General features: G+C 49.5%; 1 protein-coding gene across 5 annotated transcripts in view; it reads left to right on the forward strand.

Annotated features, from left to right (window-relative positions):
• Positions 1 to 16,631, forward strand: part of ARHGAP22 (Rho GTPase activating protein 22) — a 159,083-nt gene that overhangs the window by 120,681 nt on the left and 21,771 nt on the right. For 3 of the 5 annotated variants that reach the window (XM_070433185.1, XM_070433189.1, XM_070433186.1), the window contains exon 4: positions 10,038 to 10,214. The exons of 1 other annotated variant lie outside the window; for it this stretch is intronic. In XM_070433185.1, coding sequence (XP_070289286.1) covers positions 10,038 to 10,214 — 177 coding nt within the window. The remainder of the gene's footprint in view (positions 1 to 10,037; positions 10,215 to 16,631) is intronic. One more of the 5 variants, XM_070433187.1, reaches the window with a different exon arrangement.

Consider the following 16,631-nt stretch of genomic DNA (forward strand, 5'->3'; position numbering starts at 1 on the left):
AGACAGGTGGGGCCGGGCACTCTGCTCAGGCCCTCTGTGCTGGAAGAGTTGGTGGCAGAAATGCCACCAGGTGTTAGACCGGTGGGGCAACCTGGGAACTTGAGTTCTGGCTAGGAAAGAATTCAGAGCCAAGACTCAAACTATATCTACACTATTTAGAAAGTCCCAGGGGTAGAAGAGGTGAGCTTAGAAGAAATGGGCTCAGGGAGCAAGTTACAGAGGCAGAAGGGCCTTTGGGGCTGAGGAAAAAGAGAGGCAAGGGAAACGCCCCCTGGGGGAGGGGGTGGGAAAAGGCCCAGGAGTGCCCCCTAGACAGACCCCCCTGGGTCCTTGTCTTAAGGGTATTTATCTTGGGGTCTCAGGGAGGATCCCAATAGAATATTCTTCAGCCTTCCAGGTGTGGCCTTTCAGGTCATGGTCTCTACTGATTGGTCGAGGCAGGGGTCACTGGTAGTGCAGCTGGTCCGAGGCAGCCATGGCTTCTTTGTCCGGTTTGGCTGCTTTTCTGGGCCTGGAGCTGAAGCACAACTGAGCCTGGATGTGTCTGATGCGGGTCAGAACCTCGCTGACCTTGGGCTTCATGCTGAAGGGCTGCTCTCCGGCCCCTTGTTCGTCCACCCCAGGGGTCTAACCGCAGGACTAGCAACAGGCCCGAGGAGGAAAGGCCAGGGGAGGTCCCAGGCGCAGGCCCAGCGATGTGCTGGGAGGAGAGGTCACCTTGGGGGCGAGTCCCTGTTTTCCCAGTTTTGCCCATTGCTAGGCACACGGGCTTCCGCACTGGGGACTGTACCTGGCCCATGGGCCCTGCTCGGCTCCCGTCTGTCTCACTGCCCACTGCAGAAGCACCGGTGGCGGCTGATTGCATGGACAGAATCTAGAACTGCGAAGTGCGAATGCCATGGCTGCCTCGGACCAGCTGATGGCCCTGGGCCCCTGGAAGCTCTGGGGGCTCTCTGGCTGCCCTGTCAGTAACACAGGGTGTCCGTGCCCTTAGAGGGTGTGACTGTGCTGAGGAAGCATTGGCATGCCACCCAGGCCAGGCCTTCCTTGTCTCATTCAGCCCTCACCAGCACCTCGAGAGGCAGGTCCAGTTCCTGGCTTCTTGTTGATGAAGAAATGGAAACAGAGAATAGAAACATATTTCTAGTTAGCACTTGCATTTATCAGGCTTCCTGCATGGGGATGAGACCAGGAGGCACAGCTGGTGGGGCTGGGGTCCGCCTGTGCTCTCAGCCCCTGGCCTGCTGGGGGACGGATGGACTGGCCAGGCCTCCTGCCCGTGCTCTGGCCCAAGAAGGCAGGGGAGGGAGCGCGCAGGCGGCAGGGGCCAGGGACCTGCGCAGGGATTTCCACTGTAGGAAACCTGGCAGCCCCGCACTCGCAGGGGATTGCTTCCTCCTTGCTCCACCCCGGACAGTCCCAGCCCTGGGGCCCCTAGAAGTGCACAAGTTCCCAGAGAGACAAAAGGGCCTCAGGGCCCAGCAGAGCGCTCGCCCTGCACTGCTCCTGCCTTGAGTTCCCGGAGCCTCATCCCTGGCCTGGCAGGACCTGGCAGTGCCCGGCGACTGCTCCTCCTACCACAGCCTCACCACTTCCCGCACCATGCCCTTCTGCCCCGCCAGGCACCTGAAGAGGAGCCGCCGTCTGCCCCGGGGTAAGTGGTAGCCAGGGCCAAGCAGGCTTTGGGAACACCAGCCCGAGGATGATTAAGCCTCGAAGGGCAAGTGGCTTTTGGTGGCTCCAAGCAGCTTAAGAGAAATGAGGGGACAGGAGAACACAGGGCAGCTTGGACTCCTGCTTCGGTGCACCTGTGCAGCCAGGGACGAGCAGGAAAGCCCAGCTGGGGCATAGGCATTGCCCGGTGCTGGCACCACACTCGCACACACACACACACACACACACACACACACACACACGGCAGACATGGGATATCTGAGGGTGGTCTTCTCTCCTTTCACTGAAGCCCAATGTAGGCTGGCTTACAGCTGCCCACACCTGTGGCCACCAGCCAAGCGTGGCTGCTGAGCACCTGAAAGCTTGCTCACTTGCCCGTCATTGAAAGAACCACGGGCTGCCATGGGTTACAGATGCTTTCACATGTGTCATTCGCTCTTTTTTCTTTTTACTCTGAAAACTTTTATATAGAAGAGTTGAAAGACAGGAGCTCTTGTCCCACACCCCTGCTGGGACCTGCTATGGTTTGGAGTTAGCACCTCTCCCCCAGAGTCACTTGCGTGAGTGGAGAGAGACTCACAAAAGAAAGTCCTTAAATGCAGGAGCTCAGAGGGAACCAGGAATGCTGGGCTTGAACCAGCTGACGAAGCCCAGTGGGGCCGGGTTGGGAGCCAGACTGCCTGGGTCGGAGTTCCCTGGGTGGCTGCTTGGGCATGTTTCTAACATCTTTGGGCTTCGGTTTCTTCCCCTTTATTTTCTATTGAGGTATAATTGACACAAACATATTAGTTTCACAAATCCAACATGATTGGATGTGTGTGTGTATTGTGATATGATCACATCAAGTCTGTTAACTTCTGTCACCACACGTAATTACAGAACGTTTTTCCTTGTGACAAGAACTTCTAATATCTACTTTCTTAGCTACTTTCAAAATGCAATGCCTTATCCTTAAGCACAGCCACCATGCTGCCCATTACATCTCACGGCTTAGTTATTTTATAACGGAAGTTTGTCCCTTTTGACTCCCACCCTTACCTTGGTCCACCGCCACTCTGTTCTCTGAGCTTCGTTGTTCTGCTTTTAGATTCTACATGTACTTGAGACCATACAGTACTTGTCTGGCTGATTTCACTTGGCATAAGCCCTCAGGGTCCACCCATGTTGTTGCAGATGGCAACATTTTATTCTTTCTTTATGGCTGACTAATACATATATGCCACATTTTCTTTATCCATTTATCCATCAATGAGCACTTAGGTTGTTTCCATATCTTGTCTATGGTGAATAGTTCTGCAATAAACATGGGGGTGTATATATATATATATATATATACACACACACATATATGTATATATATATATCCTATATAATAAAGAGCTAATATGCAAATGGTCGTCACACCCTCACGCCATAACGGCTCAGACACTCAACACTGTGGAGAGAGGAATGGGGACCAGCCAGGCTGCGGCCTGGGAGAGGGACAAGCCACCCACCCCGTGGTCCCGGGCAGCTGCTGCCCAGGTGAAGCCGCCTGCCCATGGTCCCCTGCAGCTGTGGCTGGCCCTGGTGAAGCCAGCTCAGGTCCTGGGTGCCTGTGACCAGCTGGAGGAGGGAATCCTGGGTGCGGGGCAAGGCAGAGGCAATTAGGGGCAATCAGGCAGGCAGGCAGAAGGGTTAGGGGCGATCAGGCAGGCAGGCAGAGGTGTTAGGGGCGATCAGGCAGGCAGGCAGGTGAGTGGTTAGAAGCCAGAGGTCCCAGATTGTGAGAAGCATTCAGACATCCCCTGAGGGGTCCCAGATTGGAGAGGATGCAGGCCAGGCTGAGGGACCCGCCCCCACACACACACGAATTTCATGCACCAGGTCTCGTGTGTGTGCGTGTGTGTGTGTGTGTGTGTGTGTGTGTGTCTATAAATTGATTTGAGAGAGTGGAAGGGGGAGAGAGAAAGAAACATCAATGTGAAACATTGATCGGTTGCCTCACGCACACACTCTGGCCGTGGATCAAACCCTGGGCACACACCCTGACCCAGAATCCAACCCTCCACGTTTTGATGCACAGGTTGACACCCCAACCACCCGAGCCACCCTGGTCAGGGTGCATTTATATTTTTGAGTTAGTGTTTTACTTCGTTCAGATAAATACCCAGAGGTTGAATTGATGGATCATATGGTAGTTCTATTTTTAATTTTTTGAGAAACCATATTCTGTTCCATAATGGCTGTACTAACGTATACTCCCACTAATGGTGAACAAGGGCTCCTGTTCGCCACATCTCACCAACCTTGTTACCTCTGGTCTTTTGGATGGTAGCCATCCCAACAAGGGTGAGGTGGCATCTCGTGTTTTGATTTGCATTTCCTGATATTTAGTGGTATTGAGCATCTTCTCATGTACCTATTGTCTATCTGTAGATCATCTTTCGAAAAATATCTCTTCAGATCCGCTGCCATTTTTAAATGTCATTGTTTGTTTTTTTACTATTGAGTTGTGTACGTTCTTTATATATTTTGGATACTAACCCCTCATTAGATGTGACTTGCAAATGTTTTCTCCATCTTTTTCTCAAAAATGGGGATAATGACACCACTTCCTTTGAGTGGTCAAACTCCTCAGGCTCATCAGTGGGTTCATTTCGTGTGTTCGTGTGGGTGCTGGTGGGCTCCGGCCCAAGCTCCGCCACTGCTGCTCTTTCCTCCCACAGACTGCCCATGCCCTCCCCTGCCGGGCACGGCGCTGTGCGCTGCAGTTACTTATAAAATATATGTGACAAGTGCTGTGGAGATATAAGGTCAGGAAGGGGCCTGGGTTGTGTGGGTGGTGTGGAGTGAGGTGTAACTAGAGCAGCCCAAGATTCCCAGGAAGGCGGCCTGTGAGGACAGACTGCGGAGGTAAGGGAGCAAGTCCTGCCAGGCCCCGCATAACAGCCTTTTTGGCAACAGCAGGGCAGAGGGGACTCCGGCGCAAAGGCCCTACCTGGTGAGCCTGGCTGTTCAGAAACGGCGAAGAGCAGGAAGGAGCAGCAAGAGGCCAGAGGAGCAGCAGTGAGAGGAGCGAGGAGGAGGGCTGAAAGGGTTGGTGAGAGGGGCCTTTGAGGATTTGGAGCAAATGGTGTGAGCTGGTTTGGGTCCTAACTGATTTAGTCTCCTATCTAAAACAACCCAGAAAAAGACAAAATGTAAGCAACATGATTTTCAAAATACTGGACATTGGCAGGACGGACTGTGACTCCCCACCCGCAGAGAAACGGGTGATGGGAGCCCTGCGCATGCTCCAGCTCACTGCCCGAGGGCGCTTCTGGGCTGTGACACAGGAAGAGGAACCCCAGGGTGGGGAAGGGCACGGGACTGCACGAGTCAAGGAGACAGGGCTTAGAGACCAATGCATCTGGGATTTTCAGGATCGAGTACGAAGGAGCCAAGAGCTGCTCGGGAGAGAAACTCCTGGAGAACTCATCACATGCCTGTCGGGGATTTCCAATTTTATTCATCTCCAAAGAGCAGCTTTTTGTTTTAGTGACTTTTTTGTCTGTGTCTTTGTCTTCGTTTTTCTGCTTAACAAACTTTTTAATAAAAGGGCTAGATAGAAATATTTTAGGTTTTAAGTTCATATGGTCTGTGCCACAACTATCCGCCCTGCTGTTGTAAAATTGTTACAACTCCAACAAGACTGATGGGGGAAAAGAGAGAAGACCCACATTACCGATATCAGAAATAAGAGGGTTGGCATCACTAGAGTCTTCAAGTAGTAAAAATATAATAAGGGAATATTATGAACAACTTTACACCAATAAATTCAACAATTTAGATGAAACAAATTCCTTGAAAGATACAAAGTGCCAATGCTTACTCAAGAAGAAATAGATGCATATGTTACATTAAACTTGTTATTAAAACATCTTCCCCAAAAGAAAAGTCCAGGTCTGGGTGACTTCACTGGTGAATTCTACCAACATTAACAAATAAGTTATAGTAACAAATAAGTAACACAGACTCTTCCAAAAATATTGAAAAGGAAGGATACTCACCAGCTTATTCTGTGAGGCCAGCATTATCCTGATACCAAAACTGACAAAGACTTTATAAGAAAAGAAAATGTCAGACCAATATCCATATGAATATAAATGAAAAATTCTCAACAAAATGTTAGCAAATTGAATTCAACAATATATAAAAAGGATAATACATCATGACCAATTGGGATTCCAGGAATGCAAGGTTGGTTTAAGATTTGAAAATTCATCAATGTAATTTATCATATTAAAAAACTAAAATAAAATCATGTGATGTCTCAATAGATACATAAAAAGCATTTAACAAAATCCAACATCCATTTCTGATTAAAAAAACCAACCTCTCAGCAAGCTGGAAATAGCAGAGAACGTCCTCAGCCTGAGAAAGGATATCGACAAAAAACCTACAGCAGATACACTTAATGGAATGCTTTTTGCCAGAAGATGAACAAGACACGGACGTCTACTCTCCCCTCTTCTTAACATTGTGTAATTGAGGCTATAGTAAGTGCAATGAATGGCAAGCGAAAGGAATAAAGGCACCCAGATTGGAAGGTAAGAACTAAAGCTGTCTGCATTTGCAGATGGTACAATCGCCTCTCTAGGTGCTCTGCCAAGTCAACAGAGAAAGGATGGTCTATTCAACAAATGGTGCCAGGACAGCTGGACAATCAGGTACAAAAGGATGAACTCATACCTTGCACCATATACAAAAACTAACTCATAGACCTAGAGGTAAGCCCTAAAACTATGAAACTTTTACAAGAAAACTTTTATGACCTTGGCTTAAGGAAATATTTCTTAGGTACAAAACCAGAAGCACACTCTATAAAAGAAAAAGGTCATTAAATTGGGCTTGATCAAAATTAAAAACTTCTCTTCTTAAAAATCCACTGTGAATAGAATGAAAAGAAAAGGCACAGATAGGAGAAATATCTGCAAAGCATGTATCTGATAAATGACTTGTACCCAGCATATGTGAAGAACTCAACTCTCAATAATAATGAAAATGAACAACATATTTAAAAAATGGACAAAAGAAATTTCACCAAAGAAGATACATGGATGGCAACTAAGTACATAACAAGATGTCCAACAGCTTTAGTCATTTAGGAAATGCAAACTCAAACACATGGTGTACAGCTGCACACCCTTTAGAATGGCTGGAAGTCCAAAGGCCGACCAGACCAGGTGTTGGCGAGAAAGTGGAGGACCGGAACTCTGCACTTCTGGGGGGATGTACTAGTAAAGGGTGCAGTCACTTTGCAAAAACAGTTTGTGACAATTTCTTAAAAAGTCAAACATTTGTATATAACATATATACATACATAAACATACACACATGAAAACACATTAACGAGTTAAATACACAGGCTTAGAGCACCATGAGAGCGAGACCATGGGCAGGGGCACAGCTGGGCATGAGAACAGCTGTCAACAGCTGGGCAGGGCAGGTCCAAGTTTTGTAGGTGACGTTCATATAAAGCCTGTATGACTTGGGTGGCCCTCTTTGGGAAAAAGCTTTGAAAAATGAGACATTCCAATTTGGTATAAACTTGAGTATTCATTTAGGATGAACAAGTACCCACACAAGTTCTTGGAGCCTGGACCTCCAGGCCCCTTTCTTCTGAGTCATCTTGAGACTCTTCAGAGAAGCCCCTGATGGCAACCAGCTGCCCCTCCCCACCTAGAACCCTCAGCCATCTCAGCCCTCAAGGCCACGTGGTGTGGGGTCCTACTGGTGTCGAGCTGCTGTCCCCGCCTGCAGCTGGTGGAGCTGTGGGTGTCCCCTGTGCCGGAGGTCCAGGCTGCCACCGGCCTTCAGGCTCTGCGTCTCTGCCTGAAGCTGTCTTCCTTGCCACCCCTGCAGTGCTGCTGCTCAGTAGCTGTGGGAACCCAAGGAGCAGGGCTGTGAGTGCAGTGAGGGCTCCAGAAGGCACCGTGGGGCCCTGGCTGTCTTGTCTCCTTGCTCAACACCCTCCTCAGCTTTGGGTCCCACTGGCCTCTCCTGCTTCCCACCTGGCGTCAGGCCTTGCTCCCAGCGCCCCTCCCCCTGCTCCAGCTTCCCCCGCAGTCTTGTGGCATTGCTGTGACCACTACACCGGACCCAGCAGGTCCATGAGCTGGGTCCAGGCTGAGGACTTGGACTCCCCGACTCTGCTCTGCACTGGTGGTGTGAGTTCAGGCAGGTTCCTCAATCCCGTGTGCTTCAGTGTCCTCATCTGTAAAATGCAGGTGGTAAAAGTCTTCCCTCGGAGGCGCTATGAAGCTTAAAGGATCTAGAAGGGCAGGTGTGTCTGTCGCTTTGTTCATTTGAGTGTCTGCAGCTCCTAGAAGAGTCCCAGGCAGGTGCTAGGTGCTCAGTGAGCACTTCTGTCTTGTTTCCACCCTGGGGCTGCGGCCTCCAGCGAGGACGGAGTGTCCCAGTTCTCCCAACGGCCATCCCATTCCCTTGGGAGCACAGGTCTGCAGGCCTCGCCCCACCGCCCACGGTCCTGGTTAGGGTCTGAGGCTCTGGGACCAGGGGCAAGTATATAGGCAAGTTACATATTATGTGATGTTGGGCGGGGGGGAGGGGAGAAAAGGGGGCTGCAAAAAAACAAGATCATTCTTGAAAATCCCTTAAGTTGCCTATGAAGTTCAGTACAAATGGCTTATATACATCCCAAATACTAGTTCATTTACACATGGAAGAGAAATTCGTGAACATATGAGACCCACTGGAGTTACTATAGGGAAAACCTCAGATTACCAATAGCTGTCTGAGTTTTCCCTCCTTCTGCCTTTATTTTATTTTATTTTACTTTAAAAAGTATTTATTGTTGAAAGTATTACAGATGTTTCCTTTTTTCCCCCCATTGACACCTTCTAGCCCACTACCACCCCTCTCCCCCTCCCACTTCCCACCATGCCTTCACCACACTATTGTTTGTGTCCATGGGTTATGCATATATGAATACAAGTTCTTTGGTTGATCACTTCCCTTCCACCCACCCTGCCCCACCTTCCCTCTGAGATTCATCAGTCTGTTCCATGTTTCTATGTCTCTGGATCTGTTTTGTTCATCAGTTTATTTTGTTCATTAGATTCTACATATGAGTGAGATCATGGGATACTTGTCTTTCTCTGACTGCCTTATTTTGCTTAGCATGATACTCTCCAGGTCCCTCCATGCTGTCTCAAAGGCTAAGAGACCCTTCTTTTTATATTGCTGCATCGTATTCCATGGTATAAATGTACCACAGCTTTTTATCCACTCATCTACTGATGGGCACTTGGGCTGTTTCCAGATCTTAGCTATTGTAAATTGTGCTGCTATGAACATAGGGGTGCATATATCCTTTCTGATTGGTGTTTCTGGTTTCTTGGGATATAGTCCTGGACGTGGGATCATTGGGTCAAATGGCAATTCCATATTTAATTTTTTTAGGAAACTCCATACTATTTTCCACAGTGGCTGCACCAGTCTGCATTCCCACCAGCAGTGCATGAGGGTTCCCTTTTCTCCTCATCCTCACCAGCACTTGTCATTTGTTGATTTGTTGATGGTAGCCATTCTCACAGGTGTGAGGTGATACCTCATTGTCATTTTAATTTGCATCTCTAAGATGATGCTCAATTAATATTTGACAAAGGAGGCAAGAGCATACAATGAAGTAAAGACAGTGTCTTCAATAAATGGTGTTGGGAAAATTGAACAAATACATGCAAAAAAAAAAAAATGAAACTAGACCACCAACTTACACCATACACAAGAATAAACTCAAAATGGATAAAAGACTTAAATGTAAGCTGTGAAACCATAAAAATCCTAGAAGAAACCATACGCAGCAAAATCTCAGGCATCTCTCGTAAACATACCAATGCATCGCCTAAGGCAAAGGAAACTAGGAGAAAAATAAACAAATGGGACTACATCAAAATAAAAAGCTTCTGCACAGCAAACGAAACCAACAAAACGAGAAGGGAGCCCCCATCTGCCTTTAGATTAGAGTCCATGTGTGGCTGGGAGCGGGGACAGAGCAGAATTTTGGAATTTTACCCTGGGCCCTACCTTCTCCAAGCGGGCCTCCAATCTGTAGGCTTTTTAAAATAGTGCTCCAGGGTGGTTTTAATGATCCTGATTAGATACAGGAAATTAACAAGACTAAAGGAGAAACCCCCGAAGCGGCCGAGGCAGATGCACGAGGCTTGAAAGGATGGGCTGCAAAAGTAGAATCCAGAGCAGGGCTGTGGCTGACGTTTCAGAGAGATGCCCTTCCCAGCCCAGGAGTAAACGGTGACTGGTGTGAGGCTCCGTGTCTGCACAGGGTCCCTGGAGTAAGCCTGTGTCTCCCTGTCTTGCAGGTGGTGCCGGGGAGCGGGAGAAGGTGCCGGCCAGCCCCGAGGGGCTCCTGCTCATGGCCAGTTCTCAGCGTGACATGGAGGACTGGGTGCAGGCCATCCGCCGGGTCATCTGGGCCCCGTTTGGTGGAGGTACTGCCCGTAGCCTGCATGCTCACCCTCTAGAACCCTTGCGTCCAGGTAATCGCGCCCTCCCCCCTCTCGGGCTGGCAGACCCCCCTTGCCCAGGACCCCTGGCTGGGTCTAGGCTTCTCAGGCAGGCAGTGCTGTCCTCTGCGGCCGGCCCGTGAGGTCTGGGCCCTGGTGCACAGGCAGCCCCGGCAGGAAAACCAGGGCCACTTTCCAGACGTGCCCTCCGGCGCACCGTGGGTTTTGCATGCTCGCCTCTGCACCAGACCCTGCTGTGCGTCGGTGCGTGAGGTCTGTGCCAGGCGGGGTGGGCGCTCGGAGTCATAGCAGATGCCCGCAGTGTCCCTCCCTCTGCGCTGCCTGCGCAGACACAGAGGCCCTGCCCCGGACAGGACAGCAGCAGCTCCATTTACTCACGTCCTGTACTCACACCTGTGTTGGTGCCTAGACTGTGGTGAGTTTTGTTCTAGGCACTGCCGTTCGGTGGGTGGTGAACAAAGTAGATGGTGACTCCGCCCCCTCCCTGTGCTTTCCTGGGGGAGGGTGGGGGGAGGGGAGACAAAGTGAGAGGCAGTGAGAGGCTACAGCCAGTGGGAGGACAGTGGGACCTGGAGGCCAGCTCAGTGAAGTCCCCAGGAGAACGCAGGGAAGAGCACGCAGCAGAGGGACTAGCGAGTGCGTGAGCCCCGAGGTGGGATCGGGCGGTGGGAACACAAGGAATCTCAGGAAGGCAGGTGCGTCTGAGGAGCAAGGGTGCCAGAGTGGGGCCTGGGAGCACGTGGGGATTTCAGATTTGGCTCTAAATCAATGGGGCATCAGGGAGGCTCTGAGCAAGAGCCAGACATGACCTGACTTAGCTGTATAAAAGGAGCCCCGTGGCTGCCATGTGGGGGTGGACCGCAGACAAGAGTGGACGCGGCCGTCTGGGACAGTGGGGAAAGGTCACGGGCGAGGGCTGGCGTGGGAGTGAAGACTGAGGAGTGGTCGCTGCAGCTGTTCTGCAGGCGGCGCTGCCGGGTTTGCCGATGGTCTGGACGTGGGGCAGTTGTGTGTCCATGGGTGGGTGTCCCCATGAATCATCACAAAAAGAGCTTTGGGGGGTATGGCCACGCGGCTGGGCTGGGCCGGCGGCTCCCTGCGGCGTGTGTAGAGCAGGGCCTTCGGCCGCCGGGCTCTGGCACAGGAGTCACGGGAGGCCTGCTCTCCCACTCGGTGTCTAATCGGTGCCCAGTCCAGACAGGCCAAAGGTCACGTGGGGGCTGGCAGCACATCTCCAGGTCCTGCATGCCTCCCGCCTCCCCTCCCTGCCCTCCTCTCCATTCCTGACTGCAGAACTCCTGACACCTTGCAGAGAGCACAGATCTCTTATGTAGTGGAGTCGCTATGACTTTGAAAGTTACAGTTTTCCTCCTGGGCTTCATCCATGGCCTCACACTGTCAGCACAGCCACCTGCCCCTGATGGTCACAGCGAGCAGGACCCACAGCCCCGAGGTAATGGCCGGGAGGATTGCCTGCCGAGGGTTTTGGCAGCCGCCACGGGCATCCTTTGGTGCAAGGTGGTTGATAGTGAGCAGATAGAACATAATAGGCTTCCATGTGGCTGGACTTTGCTTTATGATAAGTGGCACCTTTGAACACCGGGAATAGGAGAACATAGCCATGATCTTGGGGTAGAGAAAGATTTGTAAAATGGATTACAGAAAGCATTACTCCTGTAGGAAAAGATTGACAAATTGTACTATATAAAATGAAGAGCATCAGTTCTTTAAAAGGCAGATTGAGAAAATGAAAAGCAGCTATAGATTGAAAGAAAGTGCTTGCTACATATACAACCATCAAATGACTCACCCTTTAGACTCCTACAAACCAATGAGGCCAAGACAGGCAAGCCGGTAGGAACTTAGGCGAGAGACTGGAACAGCCGCTTCGCAGCAGAAGAAACCCCCCTGAGCAGTGGGCATAGGCAGGTGCCCAGCCTCAGCAGTAACCAGGGAAGTGCCCATTAAACCACATCTTGATCCTTCTCACACACCCTGGTGGCTAAAGGAAAAGGACCGTCAGTTTCAGGCGGTGCTGAGGGCAGCAAGCCACAGACACCTGCAGATGGCGCTAGGGAAGTCGTTGGCGGTCTCTGCAGAAGTCGGTGCTGTGCACACCTATGTTTTAGTGGATCTGCTGCTAGGCATGTTGCAAACAGAAATATGTGCACACGTGTGCCAGGAGACTGTGCACGCCAGATGTTCACAGCAGCCTTATCGACGATGACCTGATGCCAACCAAGTGTGTAACAGCAATACAGTGGACAAATAAATAGGATTCGTTCTGAGAACAGAAAACTCACAACAAACCCAACATGCCTGAATCCTAAAAGCCCAGTGGGACCAGGGAGGCCTAACAATGTGCTTTAGGATTTCATGTATGTAAGGCTGAAAAACAGGGCAGCAGTGAGTTATTATTCATGGATAGATAATTAGGCAGCAAAAATATAAAGAAAAGTGAAGAAATGACTCCATAAAAGGATGGTAGTCACAGTTACACAGGACTTCATCTTGCAATAATGTCTTTTCTGGATGTGTGCATATATTATTATATAAAAAATAAAACAAAGATGAGAAACTGCAAGTCAAAGAATCTGTCTGAGCTCATGACACAGCTAGTTGGGGATCAGAGCTGAGAAATGAAGGCTGCTGTTCTGAGCCCAAGGCTGTGCGTCGTCCCAGCCCCCGGGCACGGGCACTGTCGCACAGGTCTCCTGCACCGCAGTGTGCGCGCCTGCTCGAGCCTTCCCCACGCTCTCTTCCCTCCCTCCCTGTCTGTCTGTCTATCTATCTGTCCTCTCCCCCCGCCCCCCGCTTGCTCGCAATGAGGGCCCTGTACAGAATCCCACATAGAAGCCAGACTTGCCCCTCCTTCAACCCCCGCCTCCCCACCCCACAGTGTGTATCAGACTTCTCAGGCTGTGTGCTGAAGAACTTGCGAGAATTGAAACAGGAACCGTCATCAAAGGTGCTTTATCTCTTTTCTAGAAATCTAGAGGAAACACAGAAACCCCAGGGGTTAGTGATGGCGACGTGTCTGGGCAAGCATGGGCGCTCCCAGGTGGGCTGCAGCCTCGGGAGGTTTCCTGCCAAAGCTGTTATTAGCCTGGGTTCCACTGGAAAGGAGGCTTAGAGGATCAGTCCTTCTTTCACTGTTTAATAACGGAGCCCAAGAGCCCTTTCAAGCGTGTTTGTTCTGGCAGAGCGCGGGCCACCTCTGACAGCTGAATGGGCAGCGTGCCCGCTGCGGTTAGAGCCTGGGCGTCCCCACAGAGGAAACGGCAGGCCAGTGGGTCAGGGGAGCCTGGTACCGCTGGTGGCCTGCCCAGGGGTGAAGTCATTGATTCATTCCTTCACTCAGCCAGTCAGTCATTCACTCAAGAATGTGTGCTAGGGGCCCGAGACACAGCAGTGAGCAGGAAAGACAAGGTCCCTGCCCTCCTGGAGACAGATAACCAAGGCAAGTAAGCCCATTGTAGGTTAGATGGTGATGAGGGAGGGCAAGCAGGAGTGATGGGGGTGGTCAGAGGTTAGCGACAGTTGAATAAAGGAGATGAAAGGGTGAATTAAACATACTCCTGGGCAGAGAGGTTTGGTGGCAGAGGCTGGAGTTTCCATGATGGAAGAACAGCAAGGAGGCCAGTGTGGCAGGAACAGTCTGTGACGGGGAGAGGAGGACACAGGTCAGAGAAGTAATGGGTCGTAAGTCGGGAGGGCCTTGTGATCACGGTGATGACTGTGGCTGTTCCTTGGGGTGAGGCGGTGCTACTGACAGGCTTTGGACAGGATGGCAGAGTCTGACTCAGGTTCCAGCAGGAACCCTCTGACTGTCGTGTGGAGAATAGATAAAAGAATGCAAGTGCGAAAGAGGGAGACCAGTTAGATGCTAATTATACAGCTATACAGGTGGGAGATTATGGCGTGGCCCAGGAAGGTATTGGTGATGAGAAGTAATTGAATTCTTGATGCATGTTGAAGGTAGAGCCTATAGTAGTTCCCTGTTAGAATGGAAGAAAGGTGTAAGAGAATGAGAGTCATCAAGGTAATTCCAAGGTGTTTTGATCCAAGCAACTGGAAGGCTGGATTAGCTATTAACTGAGGTGAGAAAGACCACAGAAAGTATATTTGTTTGGCAGGAAAATCGAGAGTTTACTTTGGGGCTCAGTCTGAGATACCTGTGGGAGACTCAAGTTTAGAAGTCAAGCAGGCAGTTAGACAGTTAAGTCTAAAGATTAAGAGAGAGGACTGGGTTGGAGAGAGAAACACAAACACATAGATGGGGTTTGAAGCCATGAAACTGGATGAGACACCACCAAGCAAGTATAGGAACAGCAGAGAACCAGAGCTGAGTCTTGAGCTGCTCCCCAGTAAGAAGTCAGGAGCAGAGGAGGAGCCAGCAGAAGCAGCTGGGAAAGAGGACCAGTGAAGGAGGGGAGCCAGGAACCAGTGGGGTCCCTGAGATGAGTGAAGAGAATGTCTAAGGAAGAGGAGCAGTGATCAGCTAGCTGTGTGATGCACTGCCAATACAGCAATCAGTAGAGAACAGGCAATGAGCACCACTCATCAGTAACTTGAACAAGGATGGTTTTGGTGGAGAGCTAGAGATAAGCTTGAAAATAGTAGGTAGGAGAAAGAATAAGAGGTGGGGAATTAGAGTGTGAGCATAGTCAACTCTCTCAAGAAGTTTGCTGGAAAGGAAAAGAGAAATGGAACAGTAGATGGAGGGGGAAGTCAGGTAGAGGTTTTTGTTTATTACTTTTCTTTAGTTGAGAGACAAATAGCAATGCAAAAGATTGATGGTGCAGGAGAGAGAAAAATTGCTGGAGCACCAATATTTCTTGTGGCTATAAATGCAAAAATGCTCAACAAAATACTAACAAATTGAATCCAGCAATATACAAAACCATTATGCACCATGACCAAATGAGATTTATCCCAGGAATGCAAGGATGGTTCAACATCTGAAAACCAATTCTTGTAATACATCAATAGAATAAAGAACAATGTTGACACATGATTGTCTCAATAGACTCATAAAAAGCATTAATAAAGTGCTTTTTTCATGGATTAAAAACACTCAGTCTTTCAGGGGTAGAAAGGAATGTCCTCAGCCTGCTAAGAAGCATCTACAACAGTGGTTCTCAACCTTCCTAATGCTGCGACCCTTTAATACAGTTCCTCATGTTGTGGTGACCCTCAATTTCATTGTTACAAATTGAACATAATTAAAGCATAGTGATTAATCACAAAAACAATATGTAATTATATATGTGTTTTCCGATGGTCTTAGGCGACCCCTGTGAAAGGGTCCTTCGACCCCCAAAAGGGTCGAGACCCACAGGTTGAGACCCGCCGGTTGAGAACCGCTGACCTACAAGAACCCTGTGGATAACATACTTAATGGAGAAAGACTGGATGCTTTTCCTGTAAGATGGGAACAGTAGGAGTCTCGCTTTTACCATTTCTGATCAGCATTGTACATAGTCAGAGCAACTAGTCAAGAATTGAAATAATGTGCATCCAGATTGGAAAGAAAGAAATAAAGCATTTCTGTTTGTAGATAACATGCTCTGGTATATAGAAAATCTTAAGAAATCTACTAGCTATAAAAATTTCAGCAAGATTGCAGGATATAAGGTCAATATACATAAATCAGTTGTATTTCCATACAGTAGCAATGAGCAACTGAAGCTAAGATCAAGAAAACTTCATTTACTTAGCATCCAAAAGAGTAAAATACTTAGGAATAAAGTTAACAGATACAAAACTTCATGCTCTTAAAATGACAAAACATTGTTGAAAGAAATTAAAGAAAACCTAACTAAATGGAAGGACATTCCATGTTCATGGATCAGAAGATGATGATGTGAGAAAGGCAATATTCCCCAATGGGTCTCTGTCTGTCTGTGCCCAGTTCCGAGCTCCATCAGGCAGCTCTCCGAGCCAGCTCTCTGGGAGAGGGGAAAGAAGGGAGTCACAGGGCACCCAGGCTGCCCGGCTTGCCTTGTTCTCTAGAGAGGCTGCAAGCCTTTGAAAGTGTCTTGTGTACACAGGAAGTGCTTAGAGCCCGTCGCATTGCCCTGTGAGAGGAGGCAAGTGAGCACAGGTTTCAGCATCAGGCAGTGGTCTGGGTGCATAATCTGGCTCTTCCCTTGCTCGCTGTGTGACCCGGCCATGCCACTTATCCTCTCTGTGTCCTTGTTTGCAAAGTGGGAATGAAATTATTGTCTTTGCAGGATTGTCATGAGACTTAAAAAAGAAAATGGGTGCAAAATACTCAGCACTCTGCTGATACTAAATCATCCTCATTCATTCAGTAAACAGAGCATCTGCCTTGTGCAGGCAGGGGGCGTGGCAGGAGGAAGAGATCAGACAGAGCTTCCATCCTGCTCCCCGAGGCGTACATCCTGGCTTAGAGCAGTGGTTCTC

Source organism: Myotis yumanensis, unplaced genomic scaffold (genome assembly GCF_028538775.1).
Source record: "Myotis yumanensis isolate MYYU_CA2020_CCGP unplaced genomic scaffold, mMyoYum1.0.hap1 SCAF_13, whole genome shotgun sequence".
Lineage (NCBI taxonomy): Eukaryota > Metazoa > Chordata > Mammalia > Chiroptera > Vespertilionidae > Myotis > Myotis yumanensis.